This window comes from Micromys minutus (genome assembly GCF_963924665.1).
Source record: "Micromys minutus genome assembly, chromosome: 32".
NCBI lineage: Eukaryota > Metazoa > Chordata > Mammalia > Rodentia > Muridae > Micromys > Micromys minutus.
The window spans coordinates 16,020,672-16,046,871 of record NC_137967.1 but is presented as its reverse complement, the minus strand read 5'-3'; the positions used below and the strand labels follow the sequence as shown (position 1 = coordinate 16,046,871).

Here is a 26,200-nt window from a genome sequence, read left to right as displayed (position 1 = left end):
TGTGTAAACCAGGCTGGCCTCAAACTCAGAGATCCGCCTGCTTGGACCTACTGAATGCTGGGATTAAAGACGTGCACCACCACACCCAACGAGAAAGGTGGTTGGGACAGTGACAAACATAGAAAGCATGAATCTCCTGCCTGCCTCTCCACTGAGAAGCAAAATTTCAAGACAGCGCTGGAGAGAGCATGTGCCAACCAATAGTTATTAAATAAATTTCTCGAGGAGCGGACATGGTGTGAGAACACATTCTCCTGACCTCTCCACATTTCCTACATGTTCTGGGCCACCACAGGCTGGCTTTTGGATTATACAGGGTGTAGCCAGGTCATAACATCAAAGACAGAGGGTATTCGGGTCTCCTCACAGTACCCCAAATCTGTTCCTCTCCTCCCTCTCCCCCAAAGCTGGGCAATGGCATAACCTTGTCCCCATTCTGGTGGACCTATAAGTGCCCTGCCCAGCCCTATGCTGACCCCAGGGCCTTGACTTCACCCCTATCATTTTCTTCCACTAGCGAACCCTTTTGGAAATGGTACTCCTTTCCAGCCCATCTCCAATTATCCTAAATTGATCGGGCCATCTGTTTCCTGCTGGGTCCTGACTGATACACTATAATTAAAGATGTGGGAGATTGCAAATGAGAGGTAATGAGGAGATGTGAAAGGCAGGCTACCAAACTGTATACAGCAAGCATCCAATCTGGGAGACATTGCTCTCAGACGGGGTGGGGGGGGAGGGAAATGGTTACAAACTGTCAAAAATAGATTCACCAAGGTGGCAATCGAAGACTGCAGCTGTCCAGGTTGCAGACTCTTTGTGTGTATGGGATACGTAGGGACCAATGTTGAGGAGCAGAAAACACATCCACAAGTAAATACACGGAGGCTCCCTGGGCTCTGGAAAGACTCCCACAGGTGAGATGTGCTACGGGAGTGAGAGACAACAGTACAGGTGGGAGTGCCCCTCCCCCTCCGTTGTCGACTTTTCTGTTTAGTAAGCTTTATCCAGTGAACACAAGCTACTAATTTTATCAGAAAAAAAAAAAAAAAAAAAAGAAGTAGTAGCTTTAATGCTCAGAGTAAAACAGAGGGCTGGAGAGATGGCTCAGTGGTTAAGAGCACTGGCTGCTCTTCCAGAGGTCCTGAGTTCAAATCCCAGCAACCACATGGTGGCTCACAACCATCTGTAATGGGATCTCATGCCCTCTTCTGGTGTCTAAAGACAGCTATGATGTACTTACATACATAAAATAATAAATAAATCTTTAAAAAAAAAAAAAAAGAGCACTGACTGCTCTTCCAGAGGTCCTGAGTTCAGTTCCCAGCAATCACATGGTGGCTCACAACTATCTGTAATGAGATCTGATGCCCTCTTCTGGCTGCAGGCACAAAAATAAGTGAAAACAAATACAAAAAATGTTTTAGAAATTAAAGCAAGACAGAAACAGAGTAGAGACAGACAGGGACAGAGAAGGAGACAAAAGGGAGGTCTAGAGAGAGAACAACAGAAGTAGGAAGCAACAGAAATAAAGGTTTGGGCTACAGGAGTATTAGGAAAAACAAAAAAAACAAAAAACAAGGCTCCCCCCCCCACAGAGCTGGGGATGGAACTCAGGGCATTGTATCTGTTAGGAAAGCCCTGTATTCTTCAGCTACATTTTCATCTCCTCAGATGGATTGAAGCAAGCATTCTACCACTGAGCCAGGCCCCCAGCCCCTCACTGGGGGATTCTTTTTTTTTTTCTTTTTTCTTTTTTATAATTTGTTTCATGTATGTGAGTACACTGTAGCTTTCTTCAGACACACTAGAAGAGGGCATCAGATTCTGTTACAGATGGTTGTGAGCCACCATGTGGTTGCTGGGAATTGAACTCAGGACCTCTGGAAGAGCAGTCAGTGCTCTTAACCGCCGAGCCATCTCTCCAGCCCTCACTGGGGGATTCTAGGCAGGGGCTCTACCACTGAGCCACAAAACAGCACCTGGCATATATAGAAAGCTGTGTATGTATATGGACAGGAATTTGTTTATGTTTGGGGGACTCAGTAGTACATAGAGCTTGGTGAAAAGTGACTTCTATAGGATTAATTGTGGTTATGGTAAGGGAACTGGCACATGGCAAGGCAAAACCAGAGACAGACACAGGAAAGGAAAAGCAGATTTGGTATCTGATGGTTGGGCGGCCACCGTTCTGGCATAAGATTACTGGTTACAACGTTCTTACAAGCTAAGGTAACACAGGGCCTGGAACCAGAGACCATGATTTGAAATAAGTACTCCAATTGGAGAAGCCCAGTTGTAAACTGTTTCTCACCCAGGCCCATAAAAGTCGCCACAGGCCATCCAGGTACCATTGTCTGGTGTGGGCACACTCCACACGCCATCCAGGGGACGGTAGAAGACAGGTCTTGCAGCAGCAGACACTGAGCACACAAGGAAAGATGCTGGTAGGTGAAGGTTGCTGGGGTCCTGGCAGTTTCTCCCTGTGTGTGACCATCACCGGACCATCTATGGATCCCGAATCTTAACCAACCTGAGGGTGTCTCTAGGGCAAGTGGGCTGACCTGCTGGGGCTTTGGTGTCTCTGATACTGTGGCCTCCTATAGGATCAGAGATGGGATCACGTAGTGATGGAGGTTGGGTTGTGTGTCCTGTGGACACTGAGCAGAAGAGGGTCTCATCAGGGTGACACTCGGAGATAGCACCCCTCCCCTAGTGTTCTGGGGAGCACACCTAGCCACAAAGTTTAGCTAGCATATTAGATGGCTCAGTTAAAGAATTCAGCACCTGAAAATGTCATTTCCACCCAGAAACAGAGCACTGAATTTTTGATAAAAGGTTTCTAAGTGAAGGTAATTGTACGCCTGGCTTTCCTCATAGGAACCAATTACAAAAGAGAATCAAATCCTAGCACTCTGGAGCTGGGAGCAGGAGGTTCGTGAATTTTCCTTCAGCCTGGGCTACGTAATGAGTTCCAGGCTAACCTGGGCTACAAGAGGTAGCCAGGAGGATTCACATAGATACATATCATTTCAAAGATACAGAAAGGTACCCATGAAATGAGCACGTGGAAGTCTCAAGAAATGGGAAAACCAGGGCTGAAGAGATGGTTTGGTAGGTATATATATATATATATATATATATATATATATATATATATATATATGTATACACACACACACACACACACACACACACACACACAGAAAAAAGCACTGACACACAAAAATAAAATAAATATTTTTAAAGCTCCATGAGAAACAGCATCAGTTGTCCTCCCAGGATTCTATCCTGTCTGGACAAGGCCAGCCTCCAATTTCGGGGATGAATTCTATTGAATAAATTCTATTGTGCGTCTTTATCACATACACCTTCACTGAGATCCTGGGCTACACCTGCCCCAAGCCAACCTTCCCAGGCTTGGTGGTACAAGTTCATAATCCTAGCAGTAGGAGGCAGAGGCCAGAGAACCAGAGCTCAAGATCATCCTCGGTTACACAAAGAACTCTGGGGCAGCCTAAAACTTGTTCCTCCCTTTCCCCCAAAATGATGATGAAGAGAGAATGAATGAATGAATGAATGAATGAATGAATAAAGAAAAGCTGCTTTGGACCCCAGCGGGAAACTTTAGATCTGGCAAAACACATTCAATGACAGCCTGAAAGATCCAGTGCCTGTTAGAGAGCTGAGGCTAGACCCTGCATCAGTTATGCCTGTTAGAGAGCTGAGGCTAGACCCTGCATCAGTTATGCCTGTTAGAGAGCTGAGGCTAGACCCTGCATCAGTTATGCCTGTTAGAGAGCTGAGGCTAGACCCTGCATCAGTTATGCCTGTTAGAGAGCTGAGGCTAGACCCTGCATCAGTTGATAGACTGTTCCCTACCATGCCTTCAATCCCCAGCTGGGGGAGCACCTCATAATGACAGCATTTGATGTTGACAAAGCAAAAAGATGAGAAGTTTGAAGTCATCTATGGGTTTTGATTTGAGGCCTGGAAGCACCAGGCCCTGTAACAAAACAAAACAATTGGTCAGCTTTTTTCTTTCTTTCTTTCTTTCTTTCTTTCTTTCTTTCTTTCTTTCTTTCTTTCTCTTTCTTTCTTTCTTTCTTTCTCTTTCTTTCTTTCTTTCTTTCTCTTTCTTTCTTTCTTTCTCTTTCTTTCATTCTTTCTTTTCTAACCAATAATGAACTTGCTTGGAAAGAATTAAGAAAAATATCCCATTTATGATTGTTTAAATGAAATAAATAATGGGGAGAGATAAGAAAGGAGAGAAGAAACCAAGAGTGCCATATCCATGTTTGGAATTGTCAAAGAACTAAATCTACCAAATATCTATATCTATATCTATATCTATATCTATATCTATATCTATATCTATATCTATATCTATATCTATATCTATATCTATATCTATATCTATATCTATATCTATATCTATATCTATATCTATATCTATATCTATATCTATATCTATATATCTATATATATATATATATATGCAGGTACACACAGGAATACATCTAACCAGGGAGGTGAAAACTTTTACAACGAAAACGTAGGGATGCATAAAAAATAGATCGATTGTGACACCAGGTGACAGAGACATCTCTTCTGGGCTCCTGGGGTCATAGAATCAGCAGTATGAACATGACCACCTTACAAGTCATCTGAAAGCCCTATCAGAATTCCAGTAACGAAGCTGAATGTGGTAGCCGGCGCCTTTAATCCAAGCAGTGGGGGAACCGAGGTCATCCCGGTCTACAGAGTGAGTTCCAGAGCAGACCGGACTACACAGAGAAACCCTGTCTCAAAGAAAACCAATGGCAAATGCCAGTGAGGATGTGGAGGAAGGGGGACCTTTATCAACTAAAGCTAGTGCTGAGGAGAGAAAATGAAGCAGCCATTGTAGATTCTAGCATAGAAGTTCCTTTAAAGAGAGAGAGAGAGAGAGAGAGAGAGAGAGAGAGAGAGAGAGAGAATGAAAAGGAGGAAGGCAGGAAGGAAGGAAGGAAGAAAAGAAAGAAAAAAAGGAAGGAAGGAAGGAAAGATGGAAAGAAAGAAAGAAAGAAAGAAAGAAAGAAAGAAAGAAAGAAAATAGAGCCATAGGACCCAGCTCTATTGGACTTAGGCAAACCCCGAAGGCCCCTAAGCCCCACCACAGAGTTGTCTGCACTCCCCGGGTCTTAGATACTTTTCTCACGATAACAACATGAGAACATCTCAGCTGCTCACCAGCAGACAGATGAAAAGAACCTGGGAAGTATGTGCGGCAGAATTTCATTCAGCCACTTAGAAAAAACCCGAAACTCCGAGTGCTGGGAAACACACAGACAGGATATTATCTTAGTGAGTGATGTAACCTAGACTGAAAAAGACAGAAAGCCCACATTCCCTCGCACGGGTACATAATATAGATCATGAAACTAGAAAGGGGACCTTGAGAGGGAAAATGAAGTTCTGTGGGAGGAAGGGGGATGCAGAAGAGGACACAGTAATGGGAGATGGGAGAGGTAGGGTAGACAGATGGAGGAGTGGGGTAGAGAGGGACAATCCAGGGGGTGTATCAACACCAACCCTGCATGAGATGTTATTAGGGAGCCCAAAGATTTGAGAATGCGAAAGAAACAAAAGAGTTCATGGGGTAACTTTGAGCAACTGCATACCTACTTTCCCACAGAAAGTGGGGTTTTAGGTTTCAGTCTCTGAGCCTGTCCTGCCTGCCCTGGGTCTCAACCCCTACCCTAAAAAGGTCTTGGGGATATATCCCACAGCTTGGGTAGCTGGGACACTAAGCAGGAGGCAGGATATCTACCTGACTTGTCACTTGTACAAGTATCTACTACAGAACTGGGCAAACACCTGAGCCTGTGCCCCGAAGCTGTCCCAGACCTGGCGCTCCTGTGGAAAGCCTCCTGTGAACCTTGCCCCAGGTGACTTGGATCTCTGTCATTTTCTCTTTCCCTGCAGTGTCTCACTTGTTCTCACCACGCCCTGCTCTGGGCTTCCCCAGCCTGGGCTCCCCTAGTGGCTGGTGTCAACCTGCTGCCTCATTTTCACTTTTCCTACATCAGTTGGGGCTGCCCATCAGGACAGCTTAAAAGCATGGAGCAAGGATGGCAGTGCACTCCAGACAAGCCTGGACCTCAGTCCCTCAGGCCCGACAGCAGCAGGCTGACAGCCACAGGGAGACCCAGGCCAGAGACACCAAGCAAGACCCAGAGACAGCTTCCGAGGAGACCTGAGTTCCAATCACCTCACAGACCCAGGAGAGCACCATGAAGCCAGGTGAGTCCTCAGAATGCGGTGTGGGTGTGTGTCCCCACAGCCCCCTAGCTGTACATCTCACTCTGTCCCTCTGTGACACAGGAACAGCTGGGGACCACATGCTCCTCCTCCACCTGCTGCTGCTGCTGGCCATGGTGCTAACAGGAACCCAAGCCCACCCTGTCCAGAGGGCCACCAGGCACCAAGTGGAAGCAAAGAATTGCCACCTTGCCATGTTCAAGTCTCTGTCACCACAAGAGCTGAAGGCCTTCAAAAAGGCCAAGGATACCATTGTGAGTCTACCTCTGGCCTCCTGTGTGGGCTAGCCTCCTCCATCCTTCGCTTTCGGGGTTTCATTACTTCAGCTAACTGGGATGAAAATGGTCTCCATCCTTTCTTCAGTAGTCTGACTTCAGCTCCTGCTATGGTGGGCTAACCTCAGCTCTTCAGTGAGCTAACTCCAGACTCTCCTACACTAGGACGATCTCTGCCCTTCCCCCACTGGGCTATCTCCTGCTCACTCGTAGTGCATTGGCTCTCTTGTACCCACTGCTGTGGAGGAACCTCTGTCTTTCTGACAGTGAACTTCATCTTTTCTGTCAGACCCACCCCAGCCCCACTGCAGTGATTGGACCTTCACCCTCCTATGTAGGCTAACCTGTGTCTTTGCTCTGCAGGAAGAGAGTCTGCTCAAGAAGGATGTGCGGTGCAGTTCTCGCCTCTTCCCCAGGGCCTGGGACCTGCAGCAGCTGCAGGTGAGTGGGGGCTGGACACAGCCTGCCCACAGAGGCCTGCTCATCCGGGTGCTATTGGGGCCTCCAGTTTCCTGCTCCGTTCCTCCCTGCAGTCCCATGACCTGTCCACAGTGTGAGCCATTGGCTGTAGCTCTTCACCTGTCCCCTGTCCTCTGTGTCTCAGATGTCCCTTGTCCTGTCCTCAGTCCTGTTCTGTTCATCTGTCTCCCTTGACTTCCCTACATCTGGTCCCTCACGGGTTCTCTCTCCTGTCTCCTTGCTCAGGTTCAGGAGCGCCCCAAGGCCTTGCAGGCTGAAGTGGCCCTGACCCTGAAGGTCTTGGAGAACATGACTGACTCAGCCCTGACCACCATCCTGGAGCAGCCTCTTCACACACTGAGCAACATCCACTCCAAGCTGCAGACCTGTGTGAGTCCTGGGGCCCTGGCTCCTCCACATTGTACCTCTAGTCACTCTGGCTTCTCCTGTGTCCCCGCAGCAGCCTCACAGTCCCACCCTCTGTCCACAGACACAGCCTCAGCCCACAGCAGAGCCCAGGCCCCAGAGTCGCCGCCTCTCCCGCTGGCTGCACAGGATCCAGGAAGCTGAGGAGAAGGTGAGTCTGGGCAGGGGACTGGGGTCTGCAGTGCCTGGGAGCTCTGAGGCCCAGCAGCCCCTGAGCCAGCCCTGTCCTTTCAGGAGACCCCTGGCTGCCTGGAGGCCTCTGTCACCTTCAATCTCTTTCGCCTGCTCACCCGGGACCTCAAGTGTGTGGCCAATGGAGACCAGTGTGCCTGACCTGGAGCCCTCCTGCCAGCTTCTGGGATTCTTCACTGTGTGGATGCACCAAGACCTCACCTTAATTTACAGCTATGCATGCCTTTTTATAGCATTTATTTATATGTGTGAGTCTCAGACTCAGACCCCCAAAATGTCTATTTTTTTACTTTGTAAACATTCTTCAAATACACAATGATAAAAGACCTCTGTGGTGTGTCTCGTGTGTATGTGTGTGTGTGTGTGTGTTGGTATCCACTCTTATTCTTTTGCCCCCATGCAAAGGATCATAACTGCAGCTCTACCTTAAAGCCTGTGGTCTAGCCTGGGCTATTGCTCTTTTCCTCTGGGTGGATTGCAAATTTTTTGAGGTGGTAATCTTCTTGGGTTGTTCTGGAAAAGTCTCTTCCCTGTGGTTGCAGGTGTGGGCAGCAGGTTTTTTTATGCTTTTCTTTGTTTCTGCTTTTGAGGCAGTGTCTCTTGTAACCCAGGCTGGCCTCCAATTTGCTATGTCGTCTGATGACCTTAAATTCCTTTCTCCTGTTGCTCCTCTGGGATGCTGGGCTTGCAGACCACTGAGCCAGGGTCTCTCAATAGCCAGCCTCGCTTCTCTAAAGACACCGTGGTGGGTAAGGCCCCCTGTGCTCTGCTATCTTCTCTTATGGAACCTATGTGAAGACGCTTCCCAGAGTGATGGCTCAGCACGCTGTCCCCTAGATCTGTGTCTCATGATGACACGCAGTCTCCTGAGCCTCGGGCTGGCTTCAAACTCACTGTGTCACTGTGGATCCCCGTGCCTCCACCTCCCTAGTGCTGGAATGTCAGGCATGTGCCACCACATCCTTCTTCATACAGTGCTGGGGAGGGAACCCAAGGCTTCATGTATGCCAGGCAAGAATGACCCCTGTGTCACATCCTCAGCCCCATCATGATTAGCTTTATCCCAAGATGTCCACAGCTTGTGGTTCTAACCATCCTGAGCTTTAATGTGGCATCATGACTGAACCACCAGAGAGAGAGAGAGAGAGAGACCAGCGCTTTAACAGGAAGTACATTCGTCTGCTTGTAGGGTATGATGGTCCATTCCTGCAATTCCTGCCCTTAGGAGGTGGAGGCATGAGGGTCAGCTCAAGGTCATCCTTGTCCACTTGGTGATCTTGGGGCCAGCCTGGGCTACATGGGAGCTTGTCCTCTGCCCCCATTGTTTATCTACTGCCTACACAGTGGCACAGAAGCACCACTCACATTGACAATGGTTATATTTAAAAGTGGCTTCCAGGATGGGAGCATCCTAGACCCATCTTGTCTTCCCAGTCCTCTCCTTTGTCCCTTGGGATGCAGTAGTGAGTGTCCCTCAAATGTGATTCCTCTCGTTATCGTATGTGAACTTGTGTTGTGCTCACTCCCTTTGCTAGTTTACTTGTACACATGTGTGCATGAATGATACAAGTGTCCATTCGTTCTCTCCCTCAGTCAACTCTCCATCTTGTTTTCTGAGGAGGGTGGGGTCTCTGTGTGACAGGCTCTTCCCACTCATCCCAGTGGATCAGAAAGTTGGGTCTCTCCTTCCATCCCAGGTATCTCCTGGATTAGACTTGGGTTGTCCTCTTGGACAGGTACATGAAGTCTGAGGTAGTCTTCAGGTGGCTCTCTGCTTGAGTACTGTGAATATCTTCCTCTGAATGTCACAAGGGGCAGTGACCTCGGGTGTGAGTGCTCGCCCCCATGGCCTCGGGAAAACACGGGCCTTCAGAGGCGTGCAGTGGGGCCTGGGAGCCGAGCAGAGAGGTGTGAGCCAGGGAACAGAGCCAAGGCCGGTGGCGACTCAGTCACTGAACGAGGGGAGACCGGACTGGCACCCACCCACCTCTGGAGTTCACCCTCCCTTTGGAATCTGTTTTGTAAATGCACGCTATTCTTGTTGGTTTTGTTTCACTTACAACATTTAAAATTTTTTCCTGTCTGTACGTGTGTGCATGCACTTAGAGATCCTGGGTCTGGAGTTAAGGCGGTTGTAAGCCATCTGATGTGGTTGCTGGGAGCCAAACTCTGGACCTCTACAAGCACAGCAATTGCTCTTAACCACTGAGCCTTGTCTCTAGCCCAACTTAATTTCATTATTGTGGAAAATATACATGGCACCACCATATTCATTGGGTTTTTAAAAAAACATTATCAATTTGGTGGGCAAGCACATGCGTGATACAGGAATAAGGCTCAGAGGGTAACTTTGGAGAGTCAGTTTTCTTTTTCACCTGGTGGGTCTCAGGGATCGAACCCGTGTCAGCAGGCTTGGCTGCAAGTGTCTTTCCCTGGTGAGCCATCTCACTAGCCCCACCATATTCAAATATTAAGTGCTGTCTGAATTCCCGGGAGTCTTTGCATCTTTCCAGATGAGGTGGTTCACACCTATAATCGCAGTACTTCAGAGGCTGAGGCAGGAGGATCAAGAGTTTGAGGCCAACATGGATACTCAGTTGTTCTTTAACTTTAGAGACAAAACAATAGGCTGGAGCTATGACTCAGGGATTCAGAGCATCTGCTGCTCTTGCATAGGATCTGAGTTTAGTTCTCAGCACACTTGTGGGGGTTCACAAATGTCTGGAACTCCAATTCTGGACCAGAAGACAAGACGCCCCCTTCTGGCCTCAACAGGAACTACGCACACATGGTGTGTATACATTGAAGCCACTACTACACAGGAAATAAATTATTCTTTTTTTTAGATGTATTTACTTCTTTTATATGAGTCCACCATTGCTGTCCTCAGACACATCAGAACAGCGCACTGGATCCCATTACAGATGATTGTGAGCCACCATGTGGTTGTTGGGAATTGAACTCAGGACCTCTGGAAGAACAGTCGCTGCCTTTAACCACTGAGCCATCTCTCCAGCCCCAAAATAAGTTATTCTTAAAACAAAACAAAACAAAACAAAAAAAATAACAAGTCTTTTCAAATTTTTTATTGAACTCTACTATTTTTTTAAAGATTTATATATTTATTATACATAAGTTCACTGTAGCAGTCTTCAGACACACCAGAAGAGGGCATTAGATCCTATTACAGATGGTTGTGAGCCACCATGTGGCTGCTGGGGTTTGAACTCAGGACCTCTGGAAGAGCAATCAGTGCTCTTAACCACTGAGCCATCTCTCCAGTCCTGAACTCTACTATTTAAAAACCAAATTCTTTCCTTCCTCCCGTCTCCCCTCCCCTCCCCTCTCCCCCACTGTCTCCTTCCCCTCCCCCCAGTTCCTGGCAGCTGTCCTTTGTTCTTCTGTCTCTGTGAAACTTGCCTTTCCAGAAGCATCTTATCGGTTGGTTCCTTGTGTTTGGCTTTTTGTTTTTTGAGGCAAGGTTTCTCTGTGTAGCCCTGGCTGTCCTAGAACTCATTCTGTAGGCCAGGCTGACCTTGAACTCACAAGAGATGGGCCTGCCTCTGCCTCCTGAGTGCTGGTATTAATGGCATTGGCCACCCCTGCCTGGCCAGGAAGTCTTGAATTTTAAATCATCAAGTCTCTGGTGAGTGGTTACAGAAGCTGTGAGAAACTCACACAAGCCAAAAATCTCAGTGCCTTTTTAGAGAAGTGATTGAAATATGTGTGGTAGACCAGAAGTCCTGACCATGAAACAGGAAACGGAGGGGGAGGGCCACACTCTATTTCCCTCTGCTTAGCACAAGCTGGCTTCTATGTCCTGGGGCACAGAACCAGATGTAGCAACAGCATGGTATTCCTAGGTCTTCCCTGTCCTGGCAATCTCTTTGAGTACCCTACTCTCAGGAAACATTTTCTGGGTGTCCAGCAAGCCTCCTGCATTTTATATCAGGATGTGGGAAGTCAAGCCCTATCACACACCCTCCCACCCAGGCATCCACGTTCTCCTCCTTGTCTCAAACCATGGATGCTACCTTCCCACAGGCCATAGTGAAGTTTGCAGGCAGGTTCCTTTTCTCTGAAGCCAACCCCGACCGGCTCTGGCCTTCCGCAGCCTGAGTCTCCCCCTGGCGGCGGGTACAGACCTCACACCCTTTTCCTCCTCTGAGCTCGGCTGCCCTGCCTGGCTGGGCTGGCCTAATGGAACCCGGGTCAAGCTGAGATTCCAGATGGGTTTCCACACTTTGAAGCCAAAGAGGAGTATGAAACCAGAGGCTCCCAATGGGAGGCGAGTACATCCCGGGATGAAGGACATTTGGGGGCTCACTTCATGCTTCCTGTGGGTGTTAACCTGTACCTCTTCCAGAGGTGCTAACCTTCGCGTCTCTGCAAGGGTGAACCTTCCTCCCTTCTGCGTGGGATGACATTCACCTCTCTTCCGGCACAGACAAATAATCTGTCCTTACCCTTCAGCAAGCGTGGGTGCTGTCAGCGTGGCTTTTCCCTGTCCCAAAGCCTGGGGCCCTGTGGCAGCTTCCAGCTTTGGGTGAGTTGGAGTTAGCCCCAACCTGCCCTCTGTTGGCCATACACATTCTCTCATTGCGCACCCTCCCCTTCTTCCGGTTCTTGATCCCACCTGTTCCCTCTCTGACCTGGCTGGTGCCCTCTCCCCTCTTCTTCCTAACCCGTCCCTGGGTGTTTTCTTTTTATCTTTCCTCCCAACCGCTGTTCTCACCTGCGTCTGTCTCCTTGCTCAGATGGAACAGTGCCTCGTAGCCTTGTAGGCAGAGATGACCCAGGCAATGCAGGTCCTGGGCCATGTCCTTGCACTTACTAATTTTTGTCACTGTGACCACTACTCTGAATAGAGACAACTTAAAGGAGCAAGGCTTAGTTTTGGCCCGCAGAGTCAGAGGTTTTTAGCAACCCACTCCCTAACCCGCAGCCCTTCCCACTCTTGTGGAAGAAGCCGACTATCAGATCAATTCCTGTGAGGGCAGTGGCAGCATATGGTATAGCCTGTTCACATCACAGAAGACCTGGAAAGCAGCGAGGGAGGCAGGAACTAGGCAGGTATCACCTCCACAGGTGAAGACCGCCCTCCCCCTAGCTCCTTTTCATATTCTATGCATTCTGAGACCTCCTGGGAAAAGGTCATGAGAGCACTTGTCAGATTCCGTACTGATGACAGAGAGGTATGCAGAAGGAGCAGCTGGAATCTCAGGCAGGAGCCTCACACCCTCCTTCCATGGGGGAAGGTCCACAGTCAACAGGCCCGGTTTCGTTTCGTTCCAATTGTAGGTGATTAATTAATTTTTGAGACAGGTCCTCACTGTGTTGTCCTGACTGATCTAGAACTCACTCTGTAGACCAGGCTAGCCTGGCGTACTTGGGAATCTTCCTGCTTCTACCTCCTGAATGTCGGGGTTAAAGGTTATAATGCTTCGCTTGGTCTATATTTTTTAAATTATATTATATTATGTTATAGTATATTAATTTAGCTTGTGTGTGTGGAGGTAAGAGGACCCACTTGTACAAGTCAGGTCTCTCCGTCAACCAAGCTTGGGGACAAACACTTTACCCATTAAGCTATCTTGCTGGTTAACAAGCCTGAACTTGAGGGTCTCTTTTGAGTAGCCACAATGGCTCAGATAAGATAACAGCTGTTCTGTTCTGAAGACTGCTCTATAATAATGGTGAGAGGCAGACAGACAGACACACGGACAGACAGACAGACAGACAGACACACACACACACACAATGAGGAAGAGGGAAAGGCTGACCATGAACGAATGGCTAAGTATATCATAAGGGACTCTGGCAGCCACATCATGGGGTCTGTCCCCACATGTGACGGCAGCAGTGGTTAACTGTTGGAGCTGATGAGTTGTCTGGAGTGAGGCTGCATCTCGGTCATTACTGACCAGCCTAGGAGCTGCTGTGTGTGTCTCGAGGGATGCCTGGGACGTGTGTCTTCCATAGCCTGCAGCAATGTCTCATGCCATCTCCCAGCTCTCCGAGATTGGATGGCTTACAAAGATTAGAGGTGTTGGGCTGGGGTGTTGCTCGGTGGTAGAACCCTCAAACAATGCACATGCACTGTCCCGAATCCCGCCCACCCCTCAGCCTTGGATGAGAAGTGAGACTAGAGGTAAGAAGATTGTGAGTTCTAGGCCAGCTTGGGCAACTTAGTGAGACCCAGGCACCAACAAAATGCAGTTTTGTGTTTTGATTTGGGAGGCTAGGAGGTCCGGGAGCTTGGTGTTGGTGAGCACTACCTTGGTTTTCTCTTCTCTGCCTCCATCTGCCCAACTCACCATGGAGCTGGGGCTGATCCTCCAGCCTCCGCTCCAAGTCCTAGGATTAACTGGTGTGTGTCGCCACACTCGGCTTCTCCTCCACTCCTGTACCAGTGTGAGGGATCTTTATGATCTACCTGAGTGGCTTCTAGAACTTGCATATATTCAACTTTACAAGTCAGTGCCAAAATGTTTCTGTCAGAGTCTCTAACACATCCTTTCCCCTTATAGTACACACCCCCCCACTTAAGTTAGTTTGAGTGGGTTTCTATTGCTTCCAACCAAAATGAATTTTAACTTACCTGAACCATCAAACCCAACTACAGGATGACAGCCGTGTCTGTGACAGTTCTCCTGAGAGATCCCTTCCTCAACAGCTGCCATCTGCAGTGGTTTCCAAACTCACTTGGCAATCTGTCACACCAACAGTATCGAAAGGTGAGGTCTGTAAGAGGTGACAACATCATGATGGTGTCACCATCTCGAATGGCTGAAGGTGGCTGAGTGGGAGTGAACTAGTTATCACAGGAGCAGAGGGCTGAATCTTTCTTCGCACACACAGACGCCCTCTGCGGCTGCTGCTCAGTAAGGAAGACCAAGCTTAGTGGCTCGTCTGTAATCTCAGCAGTTGGAGGCAGAGGCAGGAGGATCGGGACTTTGAGGTCATTCCACCACTCAGTGAGTTTGAGGCCAGCCTGGGCTATGAGAGCTTGCCTCAAAAATAAGAGGTGGGAGCTGGGGAAACAGCTTAGTGGGTAAGGTGCCTGCTGCCAAAATTTGAGGGCCTGAGGATAAAGTTAGGTGGGGTAGTGCCCTGGGTGCTAGGGAAAGGAGGAAGGGGCAGGGACAGGCAGCTCCCTGAAGATCACTGACCAGCCATGCAGCTGGTGGTGAGCTCCGGGTTCAGTGAGACCAGATCTGAAAAGATAAGGTGAAAATGAAAAACAGGGACACTTAACCTACATGCATGCGTGCCCACACATACTGGACACACACACATTTTCTGCATGCACAGATGCATGCACACACACAAAACACACATTCTTTTGCATGCACATAAACATACACACACACATATACAATCCTCCTGCATGCATACACACACATAATCCTTTTGCATGCACATGCAATCCTTTGGCATGCATGCACACATGCACACACATACAAATGCAATCCTCCTGCATGTACACATACACAACAGACACACATGCAGTTCTCCTGCATGCACACTCACAACCCTTTTGCATGTACACATAACCCCCTTCATGCACACACACACATGCAATCCTTCTACATGCATACACAGACATGCAATCCCCCTGCATGCACACACACACACACACACACACACATTCAATTTTCCTGCATGCAAGGGCAGACATACATATGCAACCCTCCTGCACACACACATGCACATGTATGCACGCTCACAAACACACATGCATGCACACAATCCTTCTGCCTCTGCTTCTGAGCAGCTTAGATTACATGTGTACCACCAGGCCCATCTCTTGAGTTTGTTGTGCTGGGGACTAAACCCTGGACCTGTTGTGGGCTAGGCAGATATTGTGTCAGGAGCCATAATGGGACGAGCTAATACGTAGCAGGTGATCATCCTGAAATGACCTGCCTCCGATTATTACATAATCTGCAACAGACTCCCCCTTATTCAGCAGGGCTGTAAGGGAATTCATTTTAGGAAAGATTCCTGCCATGAACATGCTTTTCCTGTTATTATTAAACATATATAACAATCACTAAGTAACAGCACACCCCTTTGGGGCAGATCTACGAAGCTATACTGTCTTGTAGTGATGTTATATAGACAAATGACTTCTTAAGTCTTAATGATGATCCTATAAGAATTTCTAAAATTATATCAGTGATTATTAAGCTCTTTAGTAGTAGGACTGATATTAGGTCCTTTTCTGATAGTCAAAACTGCAATGCGAACTCTGCCAGTCTCCTAAGTGACACCAGTTAATTACTCTTAGATAGTAACCAGACTTTCTGCTACTCAGACCACATTCCAAGAGGTTGTAAAACAATTAACCAAAGGTCATAAAAATGGAACTAATGATTTATTACAGGTTCTAGGACATAGAATAAAATATTGACCGGATTTATCTATACAAAACTTCACTAACAACTTAGTTATGGGTTCAAACCTTCAGTGAACCTGTGGAGCTGAGACAGGCGATGGATGTTTAGCCAGATAATTACTCCCAGTGGATATGCAGGTAAACATTCTCTGCTGTAAACTTCTATTTCAATTTATGGTTTGATTTTTTGTGTGAACCTGTGATGAACTTTGTAACATGTGATCATGTATTCTGAGAGAGGTTTAGGTGCTGAAGACAAAGAGTCAGAGTCAGAAATGAGCTGAGAGAGGAACTGAGCTGAGGAGAAGTTTTTTTAAACAGAACTGAACTCAAGATCTTAGAAGTATAGGCACAGCATTGGGAGAAAAGGCATTGGGAGTAAGAGCATTATTACAACAGCGGAGCAGGAGGGTGGGCAAGGTTAGAAGGAGACTGCAGAGTGGAATAACTTCGAGACTATGGGTAACATAAAAACCTGAGTATGTGCAGAATGCAGAGGGAAAGAGGAAAGGAGAAGCTGCAGAGAGCAGGAGCAGGCAGGCTTCTCCTCACCATGGGACAGAACAGCTCCTTTTAAAATAACAAGGCAGGCTTAGTCTTATTAAACGGAGCAACGCTTTTTGTTTTTTACAAACTTGGGTTTAATTTATTTAGCATAAAAGGATCAAAACTGGGCTGGAGAGATGGCTCAGTGGTTAAGAGCACTGACTGCTCTTCCAGAGGTTCTGAGTTCAAATCCCAGTAACCACATGGTGGCTCACAGCCATCTGTAATGGGAGCAGATGCCCTCTTCTGGTTATACATTTACATATTCTGAAGATGGTTACAGTGTACTTATGTATAATAAGTAAATGAATCTTTTTCAGGTAGAAACTTTTTCTTTCTCTATACAATAAAGATTGGAGCACATTTTTCATTCAAAATGAGTGAGTTCTTTCTGCACTGGTGCTTGGTCTTTTGCTCCATATGCTTATGTAAGTGTGGATGTGTGTGTAAGAATGTAATTGTGAGAATGTGTGTGTGTGTGTGTAAATCTGTGTATGAACTTATGTGAGTTTATACCTATTTGCCTTCTTGTTTTTCTTTCTGCAAGTGCTTTTCTCTTCTCTTGGTTCAATAGAAGTTTATTGCTCCAAACTTCCTCCTAACCCAACAAGCAAGAGGCATCTGGACAAAAGGAAAAAGTCTTTAGCAATTAATCTTTTGCTTTATCTCCTGCTGTTTTAGGATGAGGTGCTTATTGCCAGAGACTGCAGTTTCTGGCCTCAGCGGAACACAGACGGCAGGTCAGCTACAGTAACTTAGACTTAGATAGTAAACTTTTTATTTTACAGAAACCCTAAATGTCTTATAAGACTAAGTCTTACCCTCAGCTGCCTCCAGAAGGACCAACAAGAAAGAAGATCCCCCCCGGGGGGGTGTGGCCCCAGCAGCATTGTACTTCTGACTTATACCTCTGGACTTTGTTTTTAATTACATTTTATTTGTGTGTGTGTGTGTGTTTGTCTGACTGTCCATCCGTCTGTCTAACTTCCGTAGTCTGAGGCATCACAGAAAAAGTAGTTCACACTTCCATTCCCTTTCTCTGCAGGTCTTAGCCTCCGCAGTAGAGGACTTTTCCCTTTTCTCTCTCCTCTTGAGTTCTTTGACCTTGTACAGCAAGGCAGAGAGCAGCCCCGGCTTCTCCCCGGCAGGTCTGAGTTGCCAGCACTGATCCTCTTGTGCTTCGAGGCTATGATTACGTACGATTGAGTGAAATAAGGTTAGGTTGACACCCAGCCCTGATGCCACATTGCCTATTAAGTGACCAGTGGGCAGGGATGCCTGGTCATAAGGAAGATTAGAGCCCCAGGGAGAATGGAGCAGGACAGTAAGGTTTCTGTTCTGATGAATTGGAGTGGGATGCAGCTCATAGACTGATTAGTACACTCAAGACCCTGGTCCCTTCCCCAGGACTGAGAGGTAAAAAAAACCTCGATGAAATTGAAGTAAAGTAGTTCAGTGGTAGAGCTCTGCCTAGAACCCCCCTCAGTGAGGGTCTTGGGGTGTGGCTCAGTGGTAGAGCCCCTGCCTAGAACACCCCTCAGTGAGGGGCTGGGGACGTGACTCAGTGGTAGAGCCCCTGCCTAGAATCCCCCAGTGAGGGGCTGTGGGCGAGGCTCAGTGGTAGAGGACTTATGCAGTATGCATAAGGCAATGAACTCCATTCTCAGTACCACAAAAAAAACAAAACAAAACAAAAAACTAACAACACACACACTTTGGTACATTTACATACACAGTCCTCTCTAAGTAAGTGGAGGAAGTCAAAATAAAATAAATATAGTATCTAAGAGGCTGAAGCAATAGCTCAGACATCATGAACACTTGCTACTCATAGAGAACCTGTGTTTATCCCCAGCCCCCATCAGGTGGTTCACAGTCACTTGCTGTTCCAGCTCCAGGGACTCCAATACACTCTTCTCCCTTTGAGAGCACACATAAGCAAGTGCACACACACACACACACACACACACACACACACACACACACATACACACTCTTTCTCTCTCTCTATCTCACACTCACTCTCTCACACACAATAAGAAAGAAAGAAAAGGGAAAAAAAGGAGGAAGGAAAGAAAGAAAGAAGTCTCTTAAGAAACTCCTGCAGTGTGTTCTGTAATGACAGCTCTGCCTACAGGGACATCTATGGAATAGTTTTCTCCGATGACATCATGCAGTAAGTCATCCCCACCCAGTGGTGTGAGCAACCAGTGACATTTGCACAGATCCATGACACAGTTCTCAGGATCTGTCCCCTTGGTTAAGCAATGAGTGACTGAGGAAACAAGTCCCCTGGGTACCTGTCATTCCTCAGCAACCGTGGCTGTCCATGACCTGGTGCAGTCAGGGATGATTCACATATTTTCTGTGTGCATCAAACACATTCAACATTTTCAATTACTAAAAAGAAAAAAACTTTTCGGGGATGGAGAGATGGCTCAGAGATTAAGAGCGTTGACTATTCTTCTGGAGGACCTGGGTTCAATTCCCTACACCCACACGGCAGCTCACAACCATCTGTAACTCCAGTTCCAGGGGGTTGGACACCCTCCCAAATACACACAAGCAGGCAAAAACACCAGTGCACATAAAATAAAAAAAATTAAATAGAATCTTTTGGTTTTTTTGAAGACAAGCTTTATTTATTCGTTTACTTACTTACTTACTTATTGCTTTCTGTTTTATGTGTACGGTGCCTTGCCTGTACCCATTGCTGTAACATTGTAATGTGCAATGTTGCTAGAGTTGGTCACATCCCCCAGAACTGTAGTTACAGATGCTGTCAGCTGCCATCTGGACGCTGGGGACTGAACCAGGGTTGTCATACACAGCACCAGGTGCTCTTAGCACCTGAGCTGTCTCTCTAGTGCCCCGCCCCCCTTGACACAGGTCTCTCTATGTGTAGCCCAGGCTGGCCCAGAACCCTGCCTCCTGAGTGTTGGAATTAAAGGTGTGTACAGAGGGAGATTGTACGTGGGAGTGGACATGTCAGGCCATGTGTGTGGATGTCAGAGGACACCATTAGGAACTGACTCTTTCCTTCCACCATATGTGGTGGGTTCCAGGAATCGAACTTAGGTTGTCAGGCTTATCAGCAAACACCAGTACGCACTGAGCCATCTCCCTGCTGCAGCTTGGTCATTTAAACCCTATGCCATCCATAATGGTATTCACGTACAGTGATTACTCTGAATGAGACACGTTCCTTTTTCTCCCAGGGGTGGTGTCACGTGGGCAGCAATCTCCTTTTTTTCTGGGCTGCTGGGAAAATGTCAAATCAAGGTTGTGAGATCTAAAAGGAGGGTTTCTTTGACTAATCAAAACGTATCGGTAGAAATTTTAAAAAAGAAAAAAAAAAAGCGAACTTTTCTTCCACTGCATTCCCAGAATCCTTTGCAACATGCCTGTTAGAACCCCTTTCACATGGTGTCTGAATTATCGATTTAACGTCTGGCTCTCTCACAGCCTCGTGGGTTTCTCAAGGGCAAGGTGTTCTTGCGTTCTTCCCGGGAAGGATGTTGTGCGAGAAGATGTTTGCTTTTCTACACTTTGGCTAGTGTCTGTGAACATTCGCTGAGGAGATTTGTTCGTTAGTGGAGACGCTGAGCGGATAGTCACATGAATCAGTCTGGATGTGCGTGTGAGGAGTTGTGTGAGTGAGCTTTTGTGGGGTGTGGGGCTGGAGTGAGTGAGGAGTGGGCCTTGAAGATAATAGCTGCATTGGGAAATTGGTGACTGTTTCTCTCTAGGCCTATATATTAAACCTGTGTCTATCACAATACACTCAGAGCATGCCGCCTTTAGAATTCCTCGAGAGAGGCTGGGGGCGTGGCTCAGTGGCAGAGTGCCTAACACATCCGTGACCCTGCACAGCACAAAGAGAAAGACACAGTCACAAAAGCACCACAGAATGGCTACCTACCTGTATGTAGGGCTGGGGCTCTGTGCCTTAGCCTTTTCTGTGATTCCTGTGATGGTGTGTGGTCTGAGTCGAGTTCTTGCCTCTTTCCGGGTCTCCCTACCTGATGCGTCTTATGTTCCTGGAACCCTTCTGGGTGCAGAGGTAGTGACTGGCTCCGTGCCCATAGAGCCAAGAGGGCGGGGCCTCCATGACCCTGAAGCCCAGGAAGTGCTCTGGGAAGTTAACAGCTGCAGATTAGATTCCATGAATCATGAGACTGGAAGGAGGAATGAAGGTCCGTATGTGCTCCCGGGCAGTGCCAGGCTCTTAGGCTCACACTGAGAATGGTGCTGACACCCCAAAGGACCCCCAGGCCCTGGCCTCAGGCCCACACAGATATAAGGACAAGTTCGAATCTATCCCACATTTCCTGTTAGGTGTTCGTCGTATGTTGACGAATAACAATGACTGACGTGGGTTGTTTGTGGTGGTTTAGAGTCGTTATAAATGATATCATTGATTAATATCATCACGGATGATTTCACAGAGGCCGGGAAGAAACTGAGGCTCAGAAAGATGAAGCGCCCCTTGCCCAAGGTCACTCAGAAAGTACACAGCAGAGGTCAGACCTAAGTGCCAGAGCTGGGGAGATGGCTCGGTGGGTAAAGGGCTTGCTTTGCAGGCATGAGGTCAGGGGTCATGGTGCAAGCCTAGGGCCTTATGGCCGTGGAAGGCAGGAGCGTGAAGGAGATGAGGTCTGGACCCGGGCGGTCTTGCACCGTAGGCAATTCTGTTACATGTCTGGCTTTATCAAAATTATATTTATTATCACTGTATGTATGTACAAGAGGTGGGGGGAAGCATGAGGAGGTCACAGAAGATTGCTGTGGAACTAGTTTCCCTTCCATCTTCATGTTACTTATGTGTATATGTGTAGTGTGTGCATACATGCATGTAGAGGTCAGACGTCAGCATCAAGTGCCCGCCTCAGTCACTCTTTACGCTTTTTGTTTTTTAAGAAAGTGTATCATTGGGCTGGAGTGATGGCTCAGTGGTTAAGAGCACCGACTGCTCTTCCAGAGGTCCTGAGTTCAAATCCCAGTAACCCCATGGTGGCTCACAACCATCTGTAATGAGATCTTCTGGTGTGTCTGAAGACAGCGACAGTGTGCTTATATAAAAAATAAATTAATTAAGTTTTAAAAAAAAGAGAGAGTGTGTCTCATTATGCTGCCAGAACTCACAGATAGCCCCTTGCCTCTGCCTCCCAAGTGCTGAAATTAAAGGTGAACACCGCCATTCCGCTCCCCACTTGTTTTTATTTTTCAAAAGTTTGAATCATTTTGCTCTATGTGTACGGGTGCACCACGTGTGGATCTAGGACCCGTGAAGCCCAGAAGAGGGCGCTGGAGCCACAGGAAGTAGAGCCGTAAGCAGATATAAGCTATCATGTGGGTTCTGGAAACTGAGGCCAGGTCCTTTGGCAGGGCTCTCAACTGCCGAGCCATTCATCCAGACTCCACCCACTTATTTTTCAGGCAAGGTCACCAGTGCAGCTACTGTGCCCACTGGAGAGCAGGGGCTCTGCCTGTCTCTGCCTCCCCAGCACGGGGCTTACATTTACATTGGTGCTGGGATTTGAACTCGGGTCCATGTGTCTGCAGGCTTTTCGTACACGGTGGTGCTAGATATGAGCCCTTCACATGTGCTAGGCTCACCCTCCGTCACTGACTTCCATCCCAGACGCTAAAACACGCTGACAGTCATCTGCTGTAATCGTTACAATCCGACAGTGTTGGAAAAAAACCTACCGCCGGTCTCCCAGGCGAAGAAATGGTGTGGGGTTGGCAGTGCATGTCTGTAATGCAGCACTGGGGAGGCAGAGACAGGAGGATGGCTGTAAGTTTAAGGCCAGCTATATATTGAGATCCTATCTTGGATAACTAAAAGAGAAAGAGGAAGAGGAAGAGGGAGACGCCTCCAGGTATGGCTAAGAGTAACTTGCCTGAGGCTGTTGGATTCTGTACCCAGAACCACACACAGGCAGAACTCCAGCTCTTGAGGTAAGGGTGAGGGTAGGAGCCCCCTGCCCTCTCCTCTGCCGGAGCTTTCGTGTGGCGGGAGGGGCGGGGAAGAGGAGGCTCATCTCTTCTTGTCAGTTTGTAAACACTCCTTAATTCACTAAATTACTTATTTAATTAAGTTAATATCCATAGCCCTTTGGGTTCTACAGACAGTTTTGCTCTGTAGCCCAGGATGGCCCACAGCTCCCTCTCCTCCTACCTCTGGTTCCTCGGTGCTGGCATTTGAGGTCTGTGCCAACATTTTCAGCTGCCTTTCCCTTTTATCTTTCTCTTCCATGTTTTTTGTGTCTGTGTGCATGTGTGTGACATATGCACATATGTGTGGAATGTATGTATCAGTGTGCGTGTAGACACAGAGGCCAGAGGAGGACCAATCTATCTATTCTGACTTGTCACCAAAGTATTCTCAAGAGATGGGGTCTCTCACTGAACACAAAGCTAGGTTGCCAGTCAGCAAGTCCCGGCCATCCTCCTGCCTCTGCCCTCTGCAGTGCTGGTGTTACAGGTGCACAGGGTCACATTCCCATGGGTGCTAGGGCTCAGAACTCAGGTTTCCCTTCTGAGCCACCTCTTCAGCCCTGACTTGTCCCATTTAAAATATGCGTATGCACGTATGTCTCTGTGGGTGTATATGCGTGTGATTGTAAGGTGCCTATGGAATACATCCCAAGATAGCCTCCAACTTGCTTAGTAGCCAAGGATAACTTTGAACTCCTGATCCCCCGTCTCTGCTTCCTCATTCCTTTCCCCCACCGCGGCTACTGTGTAAACCATGACAAAGGATCAAAACCCAGGTTTCCTGAATGCTGGGCCCACACTCCGAGCCACCTCTACAACCCCTTGACTGTCTTTGACCAGTCAGACTCCCAGGCATTAAGATCTTATTTCCAACTTGGATTTACTGTTCAGTGGTGTGAGGGTTTCCCACGCTGATCAGCAAGGTCTCCGGCGCCAAAGGCAGGGGGCGTGTCCTCGTTCCTCCCCAGTCTTTATCTCACAGCTTCTCTCTTCCCATGGGTCAGATACATAAATGCACCTCAGATCTCTCGTGGCCCCGTTGTCACCATGTCCCTGCTGTGCCCGCTGCTGCTAGCTTTAGCCCTGGTGGCTGTCCCTGGTGCCCGCGGTGCTTGCCCGGTGCCCGCAGACCTGAAGAAGGCAGATGGGACACGCACGTGCGCCAGGCTCTATGAGAAGAGTGATCCCTACTATGAAAACTGCTGCCAGGGGCCTGAGCTGTCTGTAGAACCAGGCACCGACCTACCGTACCTGCCCTCCGACTGGTCTAACGCTGTGTCATCCCTGGTGGTGGCCCCGCGCTGCGAGCTCACGGTGTGGTCCCTCCCTGGAAAGCGTGGCAAGACACGCAAGTTCTCTGCGGGTAGCTACCCTCGTCTGGAAGAGTACCGCAGAGGCATCTTTGGAGACTGGGCCAAAGCCATCTCTGGCCTCTACTGCAAGTGAGTCACTACCCAGTCCCACCACCCAAACCCAAGGCTCCTCCAGAATCCAGAGAACCCCCTCCCCAGACCCATACTAAGAAAGGTAGATTATCCCCTTAGAAACTGTTCCTAGAGACCTCATCTCTGAGTGTACCCCCAGACTAGTCTTGTTATTTTCTATCTCAGGGCCCCAGTCCCCCCAATCTCTTAGACAAACTCTAGGCTCCCCATACTAGGAAATTGACACCCCACCCAACTTGTCCCCCCATCCTAGAAGCCCCGTCACTTGGGTTTTGTGCTAATTCTGCATCTGCATGTGGTTTCCTGGCCTCAGAATGAGGGGGTCACTGGTTCCTCTGGGGCCCTAAGACCCCTAAGCCAGCCCTGCCTCATTACATTTGAAAGCCCCTGGATCCAACTCTGAGACTTAAAAACTCTCAAGCCTCAAGACCCCAGGTCCAAATCTTGAAGAGTCAATCTGGTCTAACCTTCCATTCCCCCCCCCCACACCCACTCTGTCTAGATCAGCCGCAAACCCAGAAACCATTTGTAGACCTCCCAGACCCAATCCTGGAGGCCCAAATTCCAGCAATCATCTGAAGACCCACAGACCTGGGGGATCTTCTATTTCACTGTAACAATATCCCAAACCAGCCAGGCAGAATCCCTCAAAAAAAACAAAAAAACAAAACAAAAAACAAAACAAACAAACAAACAAACAAAAAAAGCCCCACCACCCCTCCCCAAACTTCCCAGGCCAGGTCCCTAAGCTCCTAAACATGAAGCCTTGGACCATTCCTCAGACCTTCCCATATAACACATCTCTGTCCTGACACCCCCTGCTGGGAATTCGTGTTTCTATTACAGGTGCTACTGATGCCTTGAGGGTCTGTCATCTCTAATTCTGCAGTGCTGAGCCCTACCCAGCCTGTCCCTGGGGATTGCTGTGGCCCCAAGAGCCAGGAGGCAAGATGGCCTCACTACCTGCTAAACTAGCTTCCCTCCAATACAACCCTTGCAGTTACAACCCTGTGTGACATCTGTGTGTGTGTTGACACCCAGCGCCCAGGACTGGAGAGGATAAAGGAAAGCAGTGATCAGATCTGAGTCAGGCCACACTGGGGAGACAGCTTAGATTGTAACTTGGGGGCGGGATGAGCAAAGGCATCTGGGGGCAAGGGCGAGCATTGCTGGCTGCTGTCTAAGTATTTAAACACTTCTTGTTTACTTCTGGTAAATATCTCTCTGCCTATGGGGGAGTTACAGACTCTTGACATTAATGCCTAGACTATCAGAGTCATTCCAGGACCTTGTGCCAGGCTAGAACTACTGTGTATTGGATGATGTGGTAGAGGCAGGTGCTCTACCACTGAACCACACCCCCAGCGCCTCACTGGGGGATTCTAGGCAGGGACTCTACCACTGAGCCACGCCCCCAGCTCCTCACTGGGGGATTCTAGGCAGGGGCTCTACCACTGAGCCATGCCCCCAGCCCCTCACTGGGGGATTCTGGGCAAGGGTTCTACCACTGAGCCATGCCCACATCCCTCTCTTTACTTTTTATTTTGGAACAGATTCTAACTAAGTTGCCTAGCCTATCTTTTAACTTGAGATCCCTTTACATCAGCCTCTATAGTAGCTGGACTTCAAGACTTGACACTGGGTTGTTAATTAAATTTAACGTCCCTGCCCTGACATATGGAAGACACTTTAGTTCACATTTATTTTTCTGACAAGTTGTGATCTCTGTTTCACCTTTGCTCCAGGCATGGGGGCTTTTAATGGCTGTCTGGGACGGTTTAGGTGAGTCTGGGATGTCCTGGACAGAGAAAGGGGAGGAGCTCTCCAGGAATGAAATCCAGGGTAGATTGGAGACAGGGCTAGGATTTGGGGAGATTCTGAGAGTTAAGGGATGGGGGAGAATGGGTAAGTGCAATTCTTCAAGAGCACCCATGGGGGGGGGATAGAGGTAGAAGATCAGCTGACAGGGGCCTATGAAATGGATTAGCACATAAAAGGGCTTGCAGCCAGTCCTGACAACCCCAGTTAGATCTCCAGGACCCGCAAGGTAGAAGGAAGAATTAGGAGTGCAGACATGTAACCTCAGGTACTCAAAAGGCTGAGGCAGAAGATAGGAAATTAAAAGCCAGCCTGGGCCACTTAACTAGAAC

The 26,200-nt window shown here is 48.1% G+C and overlaps 2 protein-coding genes across 2 annotated transcripts; both read left to right on the top strand.

Moving 5' to 3' along the window:
• Positions 1-6,383: 6,383 nt before the first annotated feature.
• IFNL3 (interferon lambda 3) lies at positions 6,384-7,796 on the top strand (the record flags this gene model as incomplete). The annotated part of the gene is made up of 5 exons (XM_080909032.1): positions 6,384-6,557; positions 6,942-7,019; positions 7,284-7,427; positions 7,528-7,614; positions 7,698-7,796. 5 exons carry the CDS (start codon positions 6,384-6,386, stop codon positions 7,794-7,796), a joined length of 582 nt encoding a protein of 193 aa, XP_080765158.1.
• A 15,856-nt stretch (positions 7,797-23,652) lies between these two features.
• On the top strand, positions 23,653-24,051 carry SYCN (syncollin; the record flags this gene model as incomplete). Its single annotated transcript, XM_080909145.1, has 1 exon — positions 23,653-24,051. One exon carries the CDS (start codon positions 23,653-23,655, stop codon positions 24,049-24,051), a length of 399 nt encoding a protein of 132 aa, XP_080765271.1.
• Positions 24,052-26,200: the final 2,149 nt, after the last annotated feature.